This window comes from Amblyomma americanum, chromosome 9 (assembly GCF_052857255.1).
Source record: "Amblyomma americanum isolate KBUSLIRL-KWMA chromosome 9, ASM5285725v1, whole genome shotgun sequence".
Taxonomy (NCBI): Eukaryota; Metazoa; Arthropoda; class Arachnida; order Ixodida; family Ixodidae; genus Amblyomma; species Amblyomma americanum.
Genome location: NC_135505.1, coordinates 22750088 through 22773892, shown reverse-complemented (window position 1 = coordinate 22773892; position 23805 = coordinate 22750088). Strand labels below are relative to the sequence as shown.

Genomic DNA, 23805 nt, shown 5'->3' with positions numbered 1-23805 from the left:
GGAGACCTCGACGCCGCCTGCTGCGCCATGCAACCGCGCCGTTCAAGGAATCACAATCCGTTGGCCCCAAAGCCCCGGCCAGCCTCCGATGGGCGCAAGGCGCCGACCTTGTCCTGGCTTCTTGCGACTCCCCGCACTGCGGTTATGATATTTAGTTTGCAACGGCTGCTCACTGAGGAAGGGGGAAACGACCCGCCGGCGCCTAACCTCACCGTGCTCCCTCAAAAACATCGCACGCTCTGTGGGGCTGAGGTCGCTGAAATGCAGGCCAGAGTTTTTGCGAGAACTACGTCGTCGGGTTCGGGAACGGGATCCATCGTAACGCTTGCAAGACGCCGGTGCAAACGTAAACGAAGCGACGGTGGCGACCCCAGATAGATAGATGCCTTCAACGTGCGGCGGCGGTAGCTTTCATTTCGGCAGCTGCTAGACCACACCGCTAGCCGCCAGAAATCACGGAGTCTCGGTTTACGTCACGTTTCACGTCACTCCGTTCTGTGTCGTCATAAGAGTTCTCCGTGTCGTCATAAGAGTTCTCGAGTTTGAATCGGAGCGGCGGGAAAAAATTTTTCAACTTCGAATCCAAATTTCTTTGAAATAAATGCATCTTTCGCTCCCGGACAAGCGTCAACAAAGCCATGAAATGCCGAACTATTAGATATTGCTAACAAAAAAATTTTGATAGGGTTCTCCTCAGTGTCCCTTTAAGAAGTCTGCGGCGATACAGCGGTCGCAGCTGGCAGAGAACAGGGCTAATTGGAGAGAGAAGCGAGAGGGGGGCCTTTTTCCTGCAGTGGACGCAGTCACGCTCAAGATGATGACACATGTCAACAGCAACCTACTACGGATGAATGCCTACAAAACGAAGTCAAGAATTCTGTGTCGTTGTTCCTCACTGGTTCTCCAGCAGTGCCCCTTTGCACGTAACGTTTCAGGTCGCATAGGCACTACCTCGATGAAAAGAAACGCGAACTATCCGGCGCCAACACGCTCCGCTGTCTCAATTTCCACTGCGCTTTTACTTCTGTGATAGCAAAAACATCCTAGACTCGTCCATGATACATTCTAGGACGACTCTAACGTCTTTTTTGTACCACCCAGGTAAAACCGCGATGAAAATAAATTCCAACAGCGGGGCGTGTTGGCGCCTGGCTGTTCGCGTTTCTTTCTTACACCAGTCAGCCTGTGGGTTTTGGCCGCAAATCCTCGAGCCTTTAAACGAGCGAGAAAAGCATCTCTCGCACGCGGAACGGCTCGATCCATTTCGGCGCCAACGAGGCCGCAAACTATTTGCTGCTTCTCGTTAGTGTTATGACTCTTAAATTTCCTTCCTACAGGATGACAAAGATGAACTCAATGCGTTTGTGTTATAAAATCAAGATTCTGCATAACAACCCATGTAGACACCTGGAGTGTTACTTTAACCATACGAACCTTTTGCAAATAACTGAAGTAACAACTCAACGGCACCCTCGTAGGTACACCATAGAGCAGAAAAAAAGAGTACAACAGAATGGAAGGCACGATGGGCGCTATTCATCAATTCTGTTGTCCTCATTTTTCTGCGCTATGGTGAGCAAGCAAAATCAATTCACCCAACTCCCTCTTATCCTAACACTAGTACGATAAAAAGATTCAAGGCTCAAGCAAACGGTCACAAACATACTCAGGGGCGCTTTCTACAGAAGCATACCCAGCAATTCTGGACAAAAGCATTTTTGAGCGGGAAACCCTTTATGAACGCAATTTTATATATTGCAAGATTTCGCTACAATAATCAATATATCCGCTGATCACCTAACTGCAGAGTTGTATTTTATATATATTATCATTTTTGCTGTCGTCAAAAGCGTTCCCGGTTTGCTATGACAGTCTTAGCTGTTGGATGCGTTCGATGGAAACAATTTAAAAGAAAGATTTTGCTACATATCAGAAGAATAGATTATTGCCTTCAATGTCTCCGTAAGAATGTGTTTCAATTTTACAATTTTAAAAATGTTTGCCGGAATAAGCTGGACATGAGACACAATGAAGGTAGATATTTAAATCTGTAGCAATTTATTTAGGGCATGCGACCGCATTGTTCTTCACAGCGGTCCGAGTTGTAGGCTCAATATTTAATGTACACCGGGAAGACCACCTACACGCTCCGATTCGTACCAGTCAGGAGATACCAGCACAGTCTGCGAACTATGAGATCTTCTGAATAACCTTATCGACATCAATATGAGTTTCGGGGACAAAAATCAGCTCAAACTTAAAAAAAAGATAGATAACCTGGTCACCTGAACAAAGTAGTAGATGATGAGCAGTGGAATGACCGCAGCGAGGAAGATAGGATTCTCCATTGAGATCAGGATAAACGCCACAATTGCTTTGAAGAACTGCATGAACAGCGTCCTCAGGTTGAACCGCAGTGTCACGTCAGCGGTATCGATGTCCTTCGAAAACCTGGGCAGGCACAACAATCCATCGTATTCAGTGCACTCCCATTAGCTGCGTAGGTTACGAGGCGCAAGTTGAATTTAATGTTGAATTCCAATGGCAGATCCGGATCAAGTTTTTCTGCTCTGTTGGGAGCAATCGTATTCCAATGGCAAAATGGGAGAGCGAGTTGTCTGTTCCAATGGCAGATCGGGATCAGACGTCGATCCCGGATCGCTCCGTGGAGCAGCGATATTTGCTCCGCCAAAATCGGCAAATTTGGCCGGAACCTCGCGCGACGTTTTACTTTCCCGCGTCTACTTCCGGTCATGACCGGCTGCATCCGTCCTGTCGCATACGCGAACTTCCTGTCGTCGCTACGCGGTGATCCGGGAAACGTACAAGCAGTATTTTTTACTTTTTTTTAAATTGAATTCTCCCAAATGTAATTATTTTTCGTTTTGTTCGCGTCCGCACAAGTTAAAACAAAACATTTTCTTAACGGGATGTCAATTCTATTGCGGTCAATTCTTTGTGACCGCTTTTTAGACCAAAATCGTTGACTTGTTTGAACCTCCCGCGCTTTCTGACGTCAGACGACGCGTACTCTCTAAGCCTAGAAGGTCTGTAAATAAGGAAGCAATCTGAAAATTTGGCGCGTTTCATCACTCGAATTTTGTGGTGCGGGCATCATCACACAAAGCGAAAGCTTCGTGCGCCTTTTGTTTGCCGTGAACGTGAGAGACAGTATAGCGGCAAGGACGAATCGCTGGTGAAGCGAGAGGCCGTGCTTCGAAGGGCGCCGCCATGTTGCCTGAACTTGGAGCTATTCTTGCGCTGAAGTGCCCCCGCGGGAGAGCATGCATTCCATTGGCAAAATGGGTGGGAGTGATCTCCGCCTGAACTACGCGCTCCGTTTGTGATCCGGCGGAGCGCTCTCGATCTGCCATTGGAATTCAACATAAGGCGCTGGGAGAGGGTGGCTAATAAAAAAAAAACTCCAAGTCATGCTTTCTCTCTTAATATTATCAACAGCCTTCTCTTCCATGAACGGGTTCTGGGTATGTGCAAAAGCGTGAGTCAAAAAAGTCAGCTATGGCTATGGGCAGACTTGTTCTCGTAACGCTGCTTAAACACCAGTAGCTTTGGGTCTGTTGAGGAATGTCATGTGGGGAGACAGACTACTGCATGTTAGCGTGTTCGTAATGAAAAATAGTCGGCATCCTTCTTCGGAAGCAACACAGCAAGCTAAATCTTCTAGCCATCGATTCTAAAGAGGGAAGGCCAAAATCTCTACGCGTGCAAGTTATGGTTCTACGTAGCATTCTTCTTAGTGAGCATTCAAAGAAAGTGTTAATTTCTCATCACACGAACTCACTTTAAGCTTTGCCGGCTCACCTGAAAGGAATCCATCATCTACAAGTATCACATCAGTTCGGAACACTATTCTCAAAAGGACAGGAGGGCGGTTCGTTTCTTCAAGGGGCTACATTAGCTCGTGTACCTACAAGGGGCTCAGTAGCTCACCTTCAAGGGCTACATCAACGTCATCAAGATATGTGTGTAAAACGTTTCGCTGCACGAAAGCTCTCCTCTCGGCGCTGTTGCCAGATGTGGCCAGCCATTGAAGCCGAGCTAGTATTTAGCGCTAGCCTGAAGGTTCATGGGTAAAAGGGAGCGCACGAAGGCACCGGACTCCTTGCTGCAATTACTACTAGGTACCCACCCTGATTATATACATTCCTCAGATCCCCGTGCGTAGATACCACACACAAAGTCGCACAGTGTGGAACTACCTATACCGGTGCTAAATGGCTCACTTCACCACCTCCACTTCCGCAAATGTATCAGGCAGCACCTGCTGCCTTTGTTCTGTTTTCTTCCCTCAAAATCAATCTTAACCAATTTGCTCGCCTAAATGTCAGTTATTCTGGGGTAAAAACACTTTATGGAGGCCGTTGGAAAACCTCACAGTGACTGCGCAACTTATAGCCATTGTATATTCACAGATGTAGTACAGGGCACTAACAAGGATCATGTTAGCATTAAATTGGTTGTGAAAGAATGAAAGGCGCAGTATCTATCTCACTTCGCACCGTGATGGAACATAGAAAAAGGGTGCAATCAAACACACTAACTCCCTCCTAGTTTTCGAAAATAAGCCTATGAAACTTTCAACCGTACAAAACTTGAATATGCATGTACTGTATGGATTCCTCATCAAGCGTACTAATGAACACCTTACAAGCCGTTCAGAACCGCGCAGCCCGTTACATCACATTTCATCACCAGGAATCAAATCAACGCTTAAACTTCAATTACTTGAGCACCGCCGAGAGCTCGCGAGACTCTGCCCCTTTCATAAATTATATTGCAGTTTTCTTGACCGTGCGCCACGACACAAAATCTGTAGCTCCGATCAGAACACCGTCTTTTTAGTCCCCTGAGCCGCCAGCGTTTTCAAGGACAAAGAGCAGCCTTCAATAAATCTTTTATACCAACAGTTATAGAAAATTGAAACCAGCTACCGTATAACATTGTGAACAAGCGCGACCATACTAAACTGAAACAGGTATTCAGCAACGTTTGCCGCGAATAAATAGCATTAATATCTGTCTCAGGGCCAGTGTTTTGATGTGTGAAGTTTTCTTACTTTTGTTGTTAATGCCTCCTATAGCCTATTTATAACTCTGCATTGATTAGTATTGTGTTGTACAATTTCATACTGTATCTATAGCATCACGTCCCATTCTACTGTACTAAGTGTGCTGTATTCCATTGGCATTGCATTCTTCTCATTACATTGTATTATTTTATTCTTTGAGATAGAGAGAAAACGCTCACCTGTTGAGAATCCTGCCCATCGGTGTGGTGTCGAAGAAGGACATCGGCGAACGCAGGACTCGTTCGAGCATGCTGGCATGCAGGGTCTGGCTGCCTCGAAGCGCGGACAGGTGCAGAGATATGCTGCCCACCAGGACGAAGATAGCTGAAAATGAACAGAAGTCGAAGCCGACGTGGTTAATAATTATTGCTCAGTGCGTTTGCTCCCCTTGCAGTTTCCGAACAGTCAGGAAACCCTCGTCTGATCAACATTTGAAACTATAGCTTGCGTACTTGTTCAGAAATGTAGAAGCGCGCTTATGAGACAGGGACATGACATTGAAGTGACAGAAGGAAAAGGCACCTTGAGTGCACAAGATAGCCATAATATGTGTATATTTGGAATTCTTTGCGCAGTTATAATGATCTTGAGGTCAATAAGCCTGCACGGAAGCTTTATATCCACATTGCCGGAAAAAAATAACTTTAAAAAGCGACCTTATGAATACATCAGTGTATGGCACGGGTTATGAAACGTTTTCTTTTTAGAAAATAGTCTGTAAATATTGCACCTCCGAGTCGTCTCTGTTCTTCTCAGCCCCATCCCCCACCATATTAAACCTAAAGCCCCCAAATCACCCTCCCCTTCTTGTCTGAAAAGACTTTTGGGCAGCTGCGGGAATGTGTGAATTCGCCATGGCGTGGTTCTCGTATGATTTGGAGTAACATGCCACATCTGCCGACATCTCCATGCGACATGCGACATCTCCACCAACATCATCAGCCTAACTGCATTCATTTCAGGGCAAAGGTTTCTCCTAATCCCCACTCAATTACTGCTGGGAAAATAGCGCAAAAGACTAGGACATCATATAAAGGAAACAACAGGACCAGCGCTACAACAGGACCAGAAGTATGTATCACCAACTCGCCCGTCTTGCCATCGGGTCCACTCAATTAACCCTTTCCTGTGCCGGCTGCGGCCACCCTATCTCCGCAAACTGCCTAATCTCATCCACCCACCTCACTCTCTGACGACCTTAGCTGCGCTTGTCTTCACTCCTAGGAACCATTACGTCACCCCAAGGGATCACTGGCTATGTTTCCGTAGCGTAGCAGTAACTTTTATAAACCTGAATAGGTACAGACACGGCCGTTACGCTCCATTTTCTCCCGCTACCGACGGCTAGAATCTCTGACGCCTGTTTATGCCAAAGCGTACTTGCATCTGCTTTCTCAATGGAGAAAAAAAAAAACTCTGGCCCTGCTTAAATGTATCGTAGAGCGCCGTCGGGAGGAAGCACCCTAACCATGCAGTGGCAGGCTCAAGAACAGGTTCTTAATCGTCCGAGTGCCACCTCGGAGCCCGAGCATTCTAGCACGCGGCTCGTGTCGCTACATCTTTATCGGCCGCTTCAACTGTCCAGAGAGGGCGCTGCTACAGCCCAACCCCCTCCCCTCCCCCTCCCCACCAAGCGAGGAGCAGAGCAAGGAGTGAGACGTATACCGAGGTGCCAGTGAACGCTGCGCGATGCCAGGTAGTTGCGCACAGACGAGTGGTGGTAGAAGCAGAGGAGTTGTTGAGGAGGTAGACAGGCTTCAACCGGTCGAAGGCTGCAGTATCGGGCGAACCGTCCATATCTTTGATGTTTGAGTTGGGACGGCTATCTAGAACAGAAAACGGCCCGCGGTACTGTGGCTGAAGATGGCTGCGGTGGGAGTCATGCCGCGCGAAAACATAGGTAGCCGTTCTGAGGCCCGAGGAGGTTTAAGTTTGACGAGGGGGCCCAGAGCGCGGTGGTTGATGTCGATGGTTGCGGAAAATTTGCGATCACTTGTACCTTGGACGGAAGAGGGCGAATGCCACTTGGGTCGACGTGATAACCAAGGGAGTCAAGAAAAGGTACACCAAATTCACTCTTAGTACCACTGATGACAATCCCATGGGCAGAGAGACGGATGAACAACTGGCGCAGATGGTCCAGGTGCTCGTCTGTGGAGTGGCTGGCCGCAAGAAGGTCGTCGACGCAGGCGAAGACGAAGGGCAGACCGCGAAGAACGGTGTCGATGAAATGTTGAAAGGTCTGCGCAGTGTTTCGCAGTCCGAATGGCATCCGCAGAAATTCGAAGAGTCGAAAGGCGTTGTGATAGCTGTATTCGGAATATCTTCCTCTGCCATTGGAATTTGGTGGTAGGCACGGACGAGATCAATCCTTGTGAAGATGGTGATGTCATAAAGAGGGGCGATAAAGTCCTGTATATGGGGCAGTGGGTAGCGGTCGGGTATGATGTGAGCGTTGAGGGGGCAGTAGTCGCCACATGGCAGCTAGTACCTGGTCTTTCTAAGGACCATATGAAGAAGAGTAGCCCCGCTGCTAGAAGCCGGTCGAATAATGTCGAACTCGAGCATGTGTTCAAATTCTGCACGAGCGATCATGAACTTGTCCGGAGCGAGGAGACGTGGACGGAAATAAAAAGACTGTCTAGTGGTGACTATACCATGGCGCACCTCATGGCACAGAGGTAGTGTCCAGTCTGGTGGGGCCGTAAGGGTCATATTAACACTTGTTTTTGGGCGAGTTGGTGCATACTTGATTTGAAGAAAATAGCGCCAGAGCATGCAAACCACGAAACGACAAGGACGAGACACAAAGCGCTAACTCACCACTAATTTTATTGAAACCAGGCAGCGCCTTTATATGGCGACGTTTCACTGAAAAAAGAAGAAGGAGGAGGGCAGGAAAGGTAAAGAAATCTAAGCGACCATCACAGCGAGCACACATGAGCAAGCGGTAACCAAAACAAAAACAAAAAGTTAACAAAGATTATTTAAGGGCGGCATCTGAAAATTCGAACTCTGACGAAAAAAGTGAAACAGATGGGGTGCTGACACACCTATTGCCAAGTTTCCTTCTGTAGAAAGCCTCCAGACATTCACGTGCCTTCTTATCTGTGCTTTTGCCAAGAACCTTATTCTGACTCAATCGTGCCTCGTATCCGTCGCAACCCCTAATATGCGCTTACAAATGTGCATATTTATCCTTTAGATCTGATAAATTTCGGGCATGTTCCCCCAAGCGCTCGTTGATGCAGCGCCCAGTCTGGCCAACATAGGTCTTCCCACACGTTAAGGGGATAGCATAGACCACTCCTGTGGAACACATAATGAATGGAGAGTCAGACTAAGATTCTTGGCAAAAGCACAGATGAGAAGGCACGTGAATGTCTGGAGGCTTTTTACATAAGGAAATTTGGCAATAGGTGTGTTAGCACCCCATCTGTTTTACTTTTTTCGTCCGAGTTCGAATTTTTAGATGCCGCCCTTAAATAATCTTTAACTTTTTTGTTTTTGTTTTGGTTACCGCTTGCTCATGTGTGCTCGCTGTGATGGTCGCTTAGATTTCTTTACCTTTCCTGCCCTCCTCCTTCTTTTTTCAGTGAAACGTCGCCATATAAAGGCGCTGCCTGGTTTCAATAAAATTAGTTGTGAGTTAGCGCTTTGTGTCTCGTCCTTGTCTTTTCGTGGTTTGCATGCTCTGGCGCTATTTTCTTCAAATCAAGGGTCATATATTTGCGGAGTAATGGCCCAAACGGAGGATCGGCAACCGCGGCAACAGGAAGGAGCCACTCATGAGTGGCCTTCGTTGGAAAACCACTCGACCGAGAGGCGAGTGGTCTAATACAGAAGACGGCGAGACTTGAGGTCGACAAGAAGACCATGGTGAGTGCGGAAGTCAGCACCAATGATAGACGTGCGGACGTCAGCAACCACGAAAATCCATGGAAAAACTCGACGGAGACAGAGGTTCACTGTCACAGAACGCTGTTTGTAGACCGGAATGCGGTGCCGTTCACGGCGCGAAGATAGGTGAACAGTTAATTGCGATGTGCGGTCGTGGCGCGTAGCAAATAGGACGCTGACTTGGGCACCAGTATCAATTAGGAACAAGGTTTCGGTGGTCTTATCGGTGACGTAGAAAAGGCGACAGGATTCGAGGCCGTCACCCCCGTCGCCGCTAGCGGTCGGCCGGCTGATTTCCCGCTCAAGAGTACGGAAGTAGGCAGTGGCGGCTATTGGCGCCGAATCGTCGGTGTTAATAACAGAGCGGTGGCCGGAATGGTGGGTCAGGACGGCGCTCCTGGGAACCAGAGCTAGATGGTGTGCGCCGTCAGTGATGCAGTCGAGACCCTGGGCGTGCTGGAGACGACATCGTAGCGATTAGCTGCTCGAGGCGTTGTCAGAGCTGATCGATAGATACGGACGGGGTCGGCTGCTCCGGATGGAAACGGTTGGGTGGCGGAAGAGCAGAAGGGGCGACATCTGTAGAGCTGACTGTGGCGACCTGGGCAGAGTGATTGCCACCCTGGAGGATCTTGTCGATCTTGTCGGTTAAGTCGGCAAGTTGAGAGATGTTCATAGTTGAGGCAGCAAGCCAAGATAATCTGGACGTGCACCGACAGATGTTGGAGGAATAGCTCGGTCAGGAGAGTGTCGTCTACCGCTTGAGCTCCGAGAAGCTGCATCATGCGACGCAGCAGTGGACTGGATCAGCGGTATCCAAGCTCCTCAGCGAAAAGATTCTGCTGAATACGCGTTCCCGTCGACGCTGCAGTGCGCGCGAGGAGCGCTGTCTTGAGCTGATCGTGTGGATTCACGGGGGAGGGGGTGGGGGGGTTAAAGTGGAATTGGGCCAAGAGATCGGCGACTTCTTCAGCCACCGTCAGAAGTAGGGCAGAGACAACGTATAAATAACGCGTGGCTTGAGTCGTGACGCGGTCTAGTTCAAAGTGGGCCTCGATCTGATGAAACCAGAGTGCTGGGTTGCTCTCTCAGAAGGGCAGCATGTGGACAGCAACGCCTGAAAGTGGTGCCAGGGCCTGAGGCACCGAAGTCGGCACCAATCTGCGTTCCGCGTTTTGCATAGAGAGCGTGTCTTGGTTGTCCTCCATGCCCTTACCTCGTGTCAGCAAGAGCCACAGGGATCACGTCCGGCTGTCACCTCCAAGTTAGCACCGAGCATTATAATAGTGTTATAAAAGTGTTATGTAAGTTGTCGTAATGTTATATGTTCCATTGTAATGTTATTTTAACGTTAAAAATTAACATATAACATTGTGTGTTATATAGAAAACGCTATTTTGACGCTCTAAAAAAACACCATTTTAATATACTCTTCGAAACGTTATAATGTTAGTCATAACTATAGAATAAAATTACAAATATTTGAAGCACTGATTTCCAGCACCTTTCCCACTGTTTTTTCTGTAAATATGTTCTACAACTAGTAGTACTTTGCAACCACGTCTCTTGGATACTGCTCACCATAGATTGCATGCAGCGCCCCATTATTTTGTCAGAAAACTTTGGTTATTACCCATATCGCCACTATCAATCATGGGACATCCCTTTGTAATGGGTATATAAGCTTGACTTATATACCCTTGTATACAAGCTTATATACCTTATATACAAGCTTGGTATATAAGGTTTTGGAATGATATTCATTCGGAGGTGAGTGAATACGAGTTTGTTGTGCTGTATATAGTGGAACTGAAGTGTCGCCCTCATTGCTGGTTCTTGTAAAGCGTTGTAAATTGTGCGCCCGCACAACCGGCGGACCTGGATGCTTGCGCAGGGCTGCTTCACCATCTTCGAGAATGTTACATTTATGTTACATTTATGTTCTTTACATGTGTAAGTAATGTTCGCTGGCGGTTATTTTAACGTTAATAATTAACATTACAATGACGTAGGAAAAAAGGGCATTAAGCACAGTGAAATAACATTTGACCATAACAAACATGTAACATTATCGTAATGTTTCGGCGCTACCAGGGCTGCTGTCGAGCGCCATCGGGAGGAAGGACCCGAACCAGACAGTGGCAGGCCCAAGAACAGGTTTTTAATGTCTCGTCATCGTCCGCGTGCCATCCCGGAGGCCGAGCGTTTTGTTGTTGTTGTTGTCCTCAAGAGGATAATGGCGCATACCCACTGCGGGGGATTGGCCAAGACAGAGGCGGCGACTGACAGGGGCTCAAGACTGTGAAATCAAAACATTAATAAACTAAAATAAAAATAAGAATGCAGATTTGTTGTTTGAAATTAAAATTCGAGCACTGTTAGATGGTGACTGAAAAAGAGAACGGGACTAACTAAGTCTAGTTTGGGAAGTTTTGGATAATTTTTAGTTGAATTTTGTACACGAGTACCGAGATGAAATTCAGAAAAGGTTTAGGATGTCAGCCGTTTCGTGTCTGAAAATAAAGTTTCAATCGTGGAAAGCATATTCCTGTTGCTGCACCCAAGGGTGCAAACACCAAGAGACAGAACAACCCCAGCAGACAGACTTAGACGAGCTGTCGTAACGGGTGCTTAAGGCGCCTCCGTAGAAAAGGAGAAGCGGCAACAGATAAACAAGAATTGATGTGCCGTCTCGGGTTCCACGCTGTGCGGGGACAATGGGGAGACCGCCAGACCAGATCTATGTTGGTTGCAGTTTAATTGAGGCACGCGGCAGCGTAGACGCTTGAAAGAAACCCCAAGCTTGCGCGATCGCCATGAAATACTGCACCACGGGTAGAGAAGTTGCTGGAAGACGGGAGAGGAGGTAAGTGCTCATGCTGCAGCGTAATGAACACACGTGGGGACGTACCAAGCATTTGAGTAAGCGGAGGGCCAGTGATCCCGTAGACACTGTGAGAGAAGAACACAAAGATAATGAATCCGTCATCATTATGACAGAAGACAAAGATCTCTTTAACTTGCGCAAAGCCAGGACTACTGCAAAATTTTTGGTCAAATATATAGGGGTGAAGTCGGGTAGGCGGAGTGAAAATGAGCAATCGAGAGATAGAGAGAAAATGCCCACACCGGCCTTATCTTCGCGCTGAGAGGCGTTTGTCGCCATGAGAGCATGAGAGGGGAAACCGCATCAAGTAATATTGTAATAAACTGCTGAGCCAATGGAAAGGCATTAATTTTGCATAGTTTGAAAAAATGTCATCACAGACAATCTGCATAGATGAAGAATTGGCGCACTCCGGAAGGATGTCCGAAATTCGGAGGTTCAAGGGGTCAAGCAAAGATTGCACAAAACAAATTTGCGGAGTATGGAACCGAGACCAGCTTTCGTTGAAATATGTCTGAGGCTGACGAAGAAAGATAAAATTTGAGACATAAAGCGACTAATCGCACATTCACAAAGTTTCGGTTGTTAATAGCCGAAATCTTGAAGGCAATGAAAGAATCCGTGCCTCCAGGTGCAAAACGGAATTAGCCACCAATTTTGGAAGGCCCAGACAGAGGCGCAACGCCTCCCGCTCCAAGAGAAGTCTGGGGCGAAGTTTATACGCTGGCGCTCCAGAGAACAAGACCCAGCCGAACACTGAACACTGGACGGACATACATTTTATAAATCATCAGAAGCGAATGCCTTCGCATGCCGGAATGAATGTTGCACAGTCTGCGCAGCATGCAGACCGCTCGGACACCTTTCGCAGTAACATGCTCTGTGTGGGCCCGCCAGGAAAATGAGGGATCATAAATTACGCCCAGGTATTCGATAGTTTCCACTATAGGAAGTACATCGTGCCGATAAACAATAGATATAAACTAGATAAGAGAGCGGGAAAACCAATAAAGCACATTTATATACGTTTAGAGACGGATTAATGTCGCCTAACCATTGGTCCACGACACTGAGGTAAGACTGTAAGGGCTGGTACAGAGAGTATATGCCATTTTCGGAAGCAAAGAAGGCGATGCCATCTGCATACACAGAGGTTTTCACATTATGATTGCAGGTAATGCTGCTGAGTAAGATGTTGAAAAGAATAGGGGAGAGGACCGCACCCTGGGAAACCCATCACGCCAGTCGAAGCCTGCCAGATGAAACACCATTCTGGAAGCAATATAATTCTCTGTCAGCCAAAAATTCAAAACACCACTCCACAAAGTAGCTCGGAGGTCCTAAAGCCTGTAATCGTTGCAACAGCGTCCAGTGCTCAACGCTGTAATATGCCTTCGACACATCCAGAGTAACCAGCGCAGCGTATTGCTTTCGGCGACGAGCTAATTTTATGCAGTTCTCCAGGTCGGTATGAGCACATCATATAGAGCATGCTGGCCTGAAACCTATTTGGCAAGGGTTGAGCAACCCATTCTCTGAAATGATTGACATTATTCGGTCATGTAACACCCTTTAAATTAACTATACGAGTTTCGAAGTTAGAGAAATCGGCCTTATATTGTCTAAAAGACGACCGTCTCCCTTATTTTTAAGTACGGGAATACCCTTCGCTAGACGCCACTCATTTGGAATCCATGGCCCTTTAAGCGAGTAATTTATAAGCGCCAGTAAGTCGTCTGGAGATTCCTCTAACAAAATTTTAATCATGGAAGAAGTGACACCATCAGGTCCAGGGGCCGCCGGTGCAAGGCGGGAGAGAGTTTGCGAGACCTCAGTGATTGTGACCTCTTCGAAATCGCCCAATGTACTGGCACACTTCGGAGGAGAAGGAACAAGAGCCAAACATCGATGCTCAAGACCCCTGCCTATCTCTTCTAAAAACTTAGCAAGTTCCGATGGAGTCTGAATTAGAAAGACTGCGTTCCTGACGGTCGGGATGAATTTCCTGGACTTCAGGTAGTTACCAATTACCAGATTTAGAAAGAAATTCGGAGTGTTAAGTATCGTATTATCATATAGCTCTTTTGCACGAGATACGGTGCGCTTAAACGTAGCCGCAATGAACTCATAATCAATCCTGTTTTCGAGCAATTAATTGTGTACAAGTTTCTTCCATGCAACCTTTCGGCGCCTATAATCTCGAGTGCACTCTGCGTTCCACCAGAAACATGGCGATGCTTCCTTATTTTCCTGGACCAAAAACTCAAATTTTTTTTTAGCTCCGTCCAAAATTGAACAAATCGGGATGGCATTGTCTCCACCATTCGAATTAGATAATGCTTGAAGATCTGATTTGAGGGTTTTTTTAAGTTTTTGTAATTGATGAAGGTGCGCTGGTGGCTGTTTGGAGCGGTCAACTGGCACGCAACCTGGAAAGTGAAAGGAAGGTGATCACTATTAGAGGCGCAGTCCACTGGCGCCCAAGCGGAAACAGTAATCCCAGGAGAGTAAAATGTTACGTCTAACGCTGATCGAGACTGGCCTCGGACAAATGTGCGGAGACCTGAATTTGTGCAGATGAGGTTATTTTCACAAGCACAGTCCCAAGGACTGCAAAGCTGCATACATCGGCGAATCAGGCAATTTTATCAGGCGCTTAAAACAACATCAAAATGACGTCGCCAAAGGCCGCACGAAAGAAAATGCCTTGGCTGAACACTATCAAGTTGCATCCCATGCCATCGATTGGAACAACGCCTCAGTCATCGCGACGGAGAAGTATTTATCGTCCCGTTTACTTCTAGAATCCCTTCACATCCAAATGACACCACATGTATTAAACCGAACGACGGGTAATCTTCCTGAGATCTACGCATGCTCATTACGTCACCTGCACCGTGCATAAGTAACCACCTTCGCCCATCCGCTGCCATTGTGAACAAGGGACCCGTACGGGCCCCGAAACGTCTTTGTTTTTCCTTTTTTCTTTTTTGGCGAGTACTCCGCTTTTTCTGCTATTATGTTCCCTCCTCGCCAGACGGGATTCCGTCAAACGCTCGACTACGTTACTCTCCGCGGAAAATATGGGCAAGCCGTGATAACGAAGATCCGTAATTTCGTCACGGTCAAGACAAGTTTGGCATCTTTTCTGTGCCATCTTCACTTCAACTTGCGCTGCAAGAACCATGGCCTTATTCCCAAGTCATTCCCAAGTCCCTTAGACTGCCACTTCGGGTCTGCACGCCTTTTGGAAGGCAAGTTTTTGCGCAAGCTGAGAAGCGTCTACTTCAAGCCCGTATATTGGATACCAGATGCACCATCAAGCGCCTGGAAAATGATGTTTTCTTCGCGCAACGCATGCTGGACGATTGCCTCAACAGCGATTTTCCCAGCGTCCTGCTTCACGCCAACAGTGCTGCTGCCATGTCCCGTCAAGAGAGAAGCAGAGCCCAAGAAGCCAAGTTCTGTTCGTTGCTGGACAACATCGTCGTTTCTCATGCTGCATTCGGGATACACAACCTATCTTCCCACCACCTGGACCCGGCAGAATTTAGCCTCCTAAGCCGAGGCCTTAATTTCAATACCGGCGCTCAGCCAAACGGGCGTAGAATGGCCTGCGCTGTGGAGCAGGCAGTCCGCAAGGTAGATTCTGGTAAGCGGGAAGAAGCTCGTTTCCGTGCCATCGGGGTCCTTTCGAAGCGTTGCGGGAGAAAAACAGAAACGTTGACTTCCCCTGAAATGCATGCCTTGAAAAGGCTCCAAGAGAACGAAGACATTGTCGTCCTGCCTGCTGATAAGGGGAATTCAACCGTCGTTCTCAACCAATCGGACAACATCCAAAAAATGACGACGCTTCTCCAGGACGAGGCGATGTACTAAAAAGTTAAACGTGACCCCACAAAGAAGGTAGAGACAGAACTTCAAAGTCTACTTTCCGACGTCTTCAAGTTCATCCCACAAGAGAATAAGCACCTCTATTTTCGGCTACTATGCCACAACAGTTCGGCACCTGCTATCTACGGCCTTCCTAAGGTGCACAAGCCGGACGTGCCACTACGCCCTATCGTAGACTTTACGCGCTCTCCGGATACTTACATCAAGTGATTCGCCCTCTGGTTGGAAGAACAACGACGTATGTAAAGTACTCCTCCCATTTCGTCAACAAGCTTAAGGACGTCACTATAGACGACGAGGATGTCCTAGTCTCTTTCGACGTGAAGTCAATGTTTACGTCAGTCCCGGTAGACTTCGCAGTTTCATCCTGCAAACGCCTTTTAGAAAACGACGCCTCGCTCCCTTCACGTACGCCTTTTGAGGTTGTTGACCTTTGTCGTCGGCTCGATTTCTGCTTGCGCAACACGTATTTTGTATTTAGGAAGCAACACTACAAACAACTTTTTGGCACAGCCATGGGTGCTTCCGTCTCCGTCGTGTGCGCAAACATTGTTCTTGGACGCATTGAAGCAGAGGCACTTGGTTCATTTCATCCAGCCCCTAAACTGTTTCTCCGGTACGTCGATGACTGTTTTTGTGTGATTCGCCGACCGGATGCAAGCCATTTCCTTGAGCACCTGAACTCCTTTCAGCCGACAATTCTATTCACCAAAGAAGAACAACAGAATGGAGCCATTCCCTTCCTGGATGTGCTTGTGCAAAGAACAAGCAATGGGCTCGCAACCAGCGTGTACCGGGTAGCAAGCCCACTCACACTGGTCGGTACCTGAGTTTTCATTCGGCACGCCCTGTCGCACATAAACGCTCTGTTGCATCTGCACTTTTCGGCCGCACTTTCCGCCTTTGTTCAAGCCCGAGGACATTCAGATCCGAACTAAAAATTGTGAGGAAGGATCTTGCCAACAACGGGTACCCGAAAAATATGATAATCACTGCAGAACGCCGCTGTTCACGTCGAAACGCGGAAACAACGGCCACCAAGAAAAGCAAGCGAGCAAACATCCCCTACGCTCCAGGAATGAGTGAGGCCTTAGCCAGGGTCTTCAAGGGCTACAATGTCCATATCGCCCACGCGCCACCAAGTAAGCTGAAGCAAAAACTTGTCAGAGTTAAAGACCGGGTTGAAAGAAACAGATTCTCCGGAGTGGTGTACAGGATCCCCTGCAAGGACTGCAAAGCTGCGTACATCGGCGAATCAGGCAATTTTATCAGGCGCATAAAACAACATCAAAATGACGTCGCCAAAGTTGCATCCCAAGCCATCGATTGGAACAACGCCTCAGTCATCGCGACGGAGAAGTATTTATCGTCCCGTTTACTTCTAGAATCACTTCACATCCAAACGACACCATATGTATTAAACCGAACGAGGGGTAATCTTCCTGAGATCTACGCATGCTCATTACGTCACCTGCACCGTACATAAGTAACCACCTTCGCCCATCCGCTGCCATTGTGAACAAGGGACCCGTACGGGCCCCGAAACGTCTTTGTTTTCCGTTTTTTTCTTTTTGGCGAGTGCTCCTCTTTTTCTGCTATTAAGTCCCACAAGCGGGGACCGCAGCGATCTGTTCTAAACACCAACGAAACATGATGCGAATTGGAGCCCCAACAATTAAAGCTTATGCCCTGCAACTACATAAAAACGAGTCTAGAGACCGAATGTCATGCACACCTGTGGGTAAATATACATTAGATAGAGTGAATGGTTGGTAACCTGGAAGATTCAGATCAACAGCCTGAATTTCGCACTGACTGTCCATATATTGAAATGATACATTTGCCCTATGGCAAAATTTTGAGGATACGAACCGCAGGCCGCTACCTCTTGTCGGCCGATCTAGCCTGAAAGAGCGAGAAATTTTTAGATTTTACCTTGAACCTTTTGTGAGCCAAGTTCCTGAAGAGCAATTCAATCTGGAGTTAATTAATTGGTTAAACAAATTATATCAGTTGAAGAGGAAAGAATTGATCGATAGTTCCACTGCAACACTTTCAGCAGCCCTATTTTGCCGAAAGAGCCGCAGCGGCGACCGCCTGTTGCAAAATAGTGGCTTTGGGAGTAGACTTGGGGTGATTCCTTTTCGTCTTCATCAGAGGGCAAGACGGACCAGCAGCACCTAGTGGAGACCCACTGCGCTTTTGAACTCGCATCTCAGCCTCCATGCCAACACAGTCTACAGGTGATTCTTCTGCCTCATTTGATTTGTATATCTGGTTGAAGGAATAGACAAAAGCTCTGATCTGAGTAACCACGGGCACAGAAGTTAGAGGAGGAGCAACCAAAGATTGAGATTGTGCCACAAAGAGGAGCAGTGGATGCATGCAACAAATTGGACATCTGGGGTGCCATTACTTGCGAAATGCAAGCAGATAGATTCTTTAATATACGATACATGGCGCTCGCCAGGGCTTTCTCCACCGCCGCAGCTATCGCTTGCGATAAGGTGGAGTCCACAACAGTTGCATGCCGCGCGGCCACAATGGAATAGCCAGGTGCCCTATCCTTGATAGCTGCAAATTCCTCTCGTCTTGTGCACCTGCGCTTGTCAATTAACTCCAGCACTAAGATATTCAGCCTGCGCTGGACAGTCACAATGACTTTCTGAGTGGCCACCACCACACAAACAACACTTCTCGTTCTCAGAATAACACCTAGCGGGGTTATGGTTCTCCCCGCACGTGCACCAACGAAAACTCGATTTACAGGCCTTTGGCACTATGGCCAAACATCCACCAATTGCGGCACTGTAGGGGCCCAGATGAAAACTGATTTACCCAAAAGATCAATGGCCACACCGTGACCTCAAATGGGTTCCGCAAGCGTAGCTATACCTGTTTCGGTTGGAGCCTTCGTCCCGTCCACTGTTCGGCTGCAGCGCTGAATGGCGATCACGCCAGCCAAAGCTAGTTTCTCTAGCGTCTCAGACGCGCTGAGCCATGTGTCTACACCGTGGACTAGCGCTTTAGAACACGCCAGATAAGGAAGTATGAACGCGCTCACAGGATGATTGGCGAAGGAGGCGAACGCGAGTAGGTCTGCCAATCATGCCTGGTCTGGCCATCTGCTAACGATCCCGCCGCGGCCGAACTGCCGGACATCAGTGATCCGCATGTAGTGCGGGCTAGTAGACTTCAGAGCTGCCTGTACAGCCTCGGGGTTATTAAGTCTGATTGAGACCCCATCCGCAGGAACCAAAGCAACCGTTATGCTGCTTAATTACTCCGCCACGGAAGAAACAATCAAGTGGCAACTCATCAGGGGAGAAACAGGCCGACCAGGGGGAGCTCCCCTGGCCTGGAGAGTTTGTGGACATGAGCCCACGTTCCCGCGTTCAGTCACCCTGAAAAACTGGAAAAGAAAGCAGGAAACCAAGCAGAAATTCAAGAGCAAACGCAGCACCACCTGGAACTTAGCCGCAACCAAACAGCTTCTCGTCGCTGCTGCTGGTGTTGTTGTTGCTGTTGGTGCCTCAAAAGCGATGGCACATACCTCCGGTGGGGGATTGGCCAGGGATTGGTGCAGATCCAAACAGGAGAAAATTCACCCCAGAGCAAGCTTCATCTTTTTGGGCCGCTCCAAACATCCAGAGAGGGCGCTGCTACAGTGTCATAAATAATTTAGTTCATGTCAAGAGAGAACAGTGAATAAATAAAGCGGAGACACGTCTACGTCCTCACGAACACATTCAATTAGAACGAATTTGTAAAGATTGCTTCAGATACTTATTTCCCCTGTCAAGGCATCCGACCGGAATAGTCTTCCAGCTCAGGTTGTTGTAGTTGTTGCTGTTGTTGTAGTAGTAGTAGTAGTAGTAGTAGTAGTAGTAGTAGTAGTAGTAGTAGTAGTAGTAGTAGTAGTAGTAGTAGTAGTAGAAGAAGAAGCAGTACTACTAGTAGTGGTTGTTGTTTGTTCTTTGTTGTTGTTGGTGGTGGTGGAGGTGTTGTCGTCGTCGTCGTTAGCCTTTCAAAAGATGGCAGATACCCACACTGGGGGAATCGGCCAAGAATCGGGAGGCAGAGGTTGCTATTCGCCTGTACTCAGTAAAGGCAAAAGAAAAGCACGCAGGAAAGCAACACAGGTGAATTCTGCCTCATGCTTCTGCTTTTTCCCACATAATTAATATTGTAGTTTATATCTATAGCATGCCGTATTTGAGTTTATTTCTCCTGATTTCTGTTGATCGCAATTTTGTTTGTTTCCTAGATGCAGAATCGTGTAAATACACGATTCTGCAGCTGCAATTTTACGGTAGCATTCTGGAGTTAGAACATTAAACATGGCAGAAAACAGCGCGTATAGACGGATACAGGACGCGCTGTTTTCTGCCGTGTTAACAATATTTTTATTTTACCGTTTATTTTGAAACATCCTAGGGACGAGAAGTTCATGGGGGCTGGCTGCTTCTGCGTGCACATATCTGCAAAATTGCTACTAAACGAAGTTGGCAATTTAGAGGAAGCAGGCGGCGCAATGTGTGGAACAGAAATTATTCGAATCTTTTTTTTTTCGCTGATCTGTGAAGTGCAAACACAGTGCGTGGATAAAACGACAGCGCCTACATACGTTGGCAGCGTAGTTAATTTCATCACCAGACAGATCGGAAGAAAGGCCCCTGCTTAGACATCTGCTCACCTCTGTTCGGCGCTAAACAGGCTTGCCTTATCCCAACATATTTCCTAATGTTGTCTTTCCAGCTGTGCACAACCCTTCTCTGCGCTTCCCTTGTATTATAATCCGCTGTTCACCTAAAACGCATCGGTTTTTTTTGTTCCGCATGCCCCTTCAAACCCTACTCTCCCCACTCCCCCCCCCCAAAAAAAAAAATTACTTCCTTATTTATCTTCAGCCAGGTTGAGTATTCCAGTAATATGCGTCGTGGGGCTATTTGGTCCATTCTCATAATTATTTTTAGCGCACACAAAGAAGACACAACAAAGACGAGGAAGACAGGACAGGGAGACAGCCAGGTTGAGTTTTAGAGCCGCCATTTTTTCAGTCCACGCTGATCACTTTAGCTCTCATATTATCACTTTTCTTTCAATATTTCGATTAGCTATCATAAACGAACCTTGATCTTTCTTTGTACCTCCAAGTTCCGCACCACAAAGTTCAAGCTCCCCCTGGCGGCGTTCCTTAGGGCGCCTCAAAGCGGAGACTGAATAAGCCATGGAATGAGCAATGCGGGGTGGCCACAGCACTCACTCTCGACGATGCCGTACATGGCGTACATTCCGAGGCGGTAGTTTCGCTGCTCCGGGTCGGTGGCCAGCACAGGGTCGAGCGCGTCGTTGCTCCACAGGCTGAGCCAGTAGCTGCCCATGATGTTGAAGCCGTGTGAGATGACGTAAGAGATGAAGGTGACTACCGTCAGCCACTTGCCCATGGCCTTGATGTATGCCAGGTACACCCACCACTTGACCTGTACGCAGCGAATGGAAAAGGAGAACACTGTCACCGCACTTACGGCTCCCGCTCGTTCAATAGCTTCCTTCTCATTGATGAGAAGAGAGCGCTGCTCCAGACTCCCAGTTAGAACCAATGCGAGAACTTGTACAATGCGTCCCACACGACGCACGGGCGCTGTCGGTGATATTTCGGTGCAGATGTAGCACGAAGCGCGCCCAGCGTTCCTTCCGCCGTCTTCAGGCAGTACGGTTGGGTTTTCAAATTTAACATGCGCTCGTCGATAGAACCCAGGACCACGGCGTTATGAGCAGAGCGTCGTTTGACAGCGGCAACATGTGGCTCGTTCGCGAGCCTATGGCCAGTTTCATCCCTGATGGGCTTTATGGTTAACAACGGAAGTGTTTCTGTTCATACACAGCAATTCATTTATTCACTTTTTGCAAATTCTTTTTTAGTATTCGAAACATATTGGACGAACCAGAAGACGATGAAGCGGGCAGTGGCGCGGCCACGAGCACTCGTGCCAAGCCCGATGGTTTTAAATCATATCATCGCAATCTGTCATCCCGTCTAGTTCTTCGACTTGCCATCACGTAACATTTAGTAGAGGTGCGGGTAGCTTCATCATCCTTGTCCGGAAGTTTAAGAGCCTGCTGTCCGCCGGTGTCTTTTATGGAGTTCTAGTAGTTTCGCACCTCCTGGCATTGTCCAGCTGCCAGATGCGCCCCGACGCCGCCACACTCCTCCACCCCGCCCCGAGCCCCGACCCGAAGACACGACGACATGACTACGACCGCACTGATCCAAAACCGCCGCCACTGATCTGAGACCCCACTGACCGCCGACACATGAGAGCACAGAAGACACGACGACCTACGATGCCACTGACCCGAGACCCTACTGACCACCCACCCATACATAACACATCACCCCAGCCCTGCTGTTGGGTGAGTCCACGGGCCTCGGCGTTGGCTTCCGGCGAGCGGCGGCTCCTCAGTCATCGTGCACCTGACTTCACCCGCTCATTATCTGCTCATCTCTTTCATCGTGACGGCCAGCCCTTCGTCTTCTCTACTCTGCTCATCCCGTCCGCCACGCCCATCGTCGAGTCCTGCTTTTTATCGCCACTGCCATTCTTCTAGATCGTGCGATCGGGACGATTGATCGGTGGCCCCAAGTCATGTGACGAACTAGAAGACGATGAAGCGGGCAGTGGCGCGGGCAGGAGCTGTCGTGCCAGGCCCGCGGCCATTAAATCATATCATCGCCATCTGTAATCATTTATTCGGCTTGCCGTCCCGTAATAATATTAAAGGAACTGCGATGACAAGCTGAGGTTGGCCTACTGCAACTGAGTGGCGCTTCGTAATGACAAAAACGCATACCCGCTTGAAACTGAGCTTTTGCAAGCTAGAAAAGAAAAAAAGAACGCTTCTAATCACCAATCACGGAGCCCATAGTTATTTGGATGTCATCATCCATGACAGCATTTTTAATGGAACGGCGAGAGAAATGTACCATTTCCAACTCCGGATTTTTCGGCAATGAATACACATTTTGCTTCCAAACAAACGTCTATACACAGAAACAGAAAGCCAAAAGATAGTATTTTAAATTGTATGGAGGGTTCTCCTCAGTTTTCCTTAAAGTCGGGTTAGGACGGATGTAGCCGCACCTGGACATCGCGAGATTTGCTGCGCGTTCAAAAACCACAACGCGAACAGTTTAACTGCACCTTGCTTCGATCGCACACAAGGAATTCTATGCAAATCACATTCAGTGTCGAAGGAAAGCGCCGATGAATGAAGGTAGCGGTTGCTTGCGCACGTCAGCTAGTTCGTGTTTAATTTGGCCTCTCCTTTGCAGATTGTGTGTCATGTGCCGTTTTCGCCAAAAGTAACCAGGCTGCCTTAACCCTTAGAAAAATTTCTTTACGCACTCTATTGGCTGCCTATACTTTCCGTCAGTGATATCCAAAGACATTGTATTGACAAAACTTATAGACAGTCTATAGACAATCTGTCGATTAATGCCCAGACACTTTTAGTAGGTTTTTTCTATAGAGTCTCTATAGAGACAGAGTGTTCTATAGAGACAAGACGGTAGCGCTGCGGATGCCCTGCACGACGTTTAGCTGCCCCATCACTACCCTCGCCTGGATGGCGAAAATGGTCCTGATAGCACGGGAAATGGTAAAAGTTTCTTTGTGGCAAGGACGGTGCATCCTGGCTAGTGCATTTTAACGCGTGTATCTGCGCCTTTAAAAGTGTACGTCGGCTCCTGCCGTTGCTCTTTTCTCTCGGTGCAGCTAGCCGAAATCGGGTGTTTCAGCTCACCGAGCCCACTTGGGCGCCCTCTGCCTCGGTCAGCCTGGCTCTGGCAGCCATCGACGCCTTTGCTGTCCTGTCTGGTTTGCCCTTGATGCAGACGAACTTCTCGCCAGTGCTGCGGATCGACGAAGTGCGGCGCCGAGTGTGCGATGTGGCGGCGCTTTCGTTGGCACTCATCCTCGAGTACTGCCTGCGTGTGCACGGGTAGGAACAAGTCATCACGGTAGGCGGCGCA

General features: G+C 48.1%; 1 protein-coding gene across 1 annotated transcript in view; it reads right to left on the bottom strand.

The window, feature by feature from the left end:
- LOC144105008 (multidrug resistance-associated protein 1-like) overlaps positions 1-23805 on the bottom strand; it is a 156264-nt gene that overhangs the window by 40397 nt on the left and 92062 nt on the right. The window contains exons 18-21 of the mRNA XM_077638229.1: positions 23577-23760; positions 21037-21253; positions 5269-5413; positions 2286-2451 (exon numbers count right to left, since the gene is read on the bottom strand). Of these exons, the coding sequence (XP_077494355.1) occupies positions 2286-2451; positions 5269-5413; positions 21037-21253; positions 23577-23760 (712 nt within the window). The remainder of the gene's footprint in view (positions 1-2285; positions 2452-5268; positions 5414-21036; positions 21254-23576; positions 23761-23805) is intronic.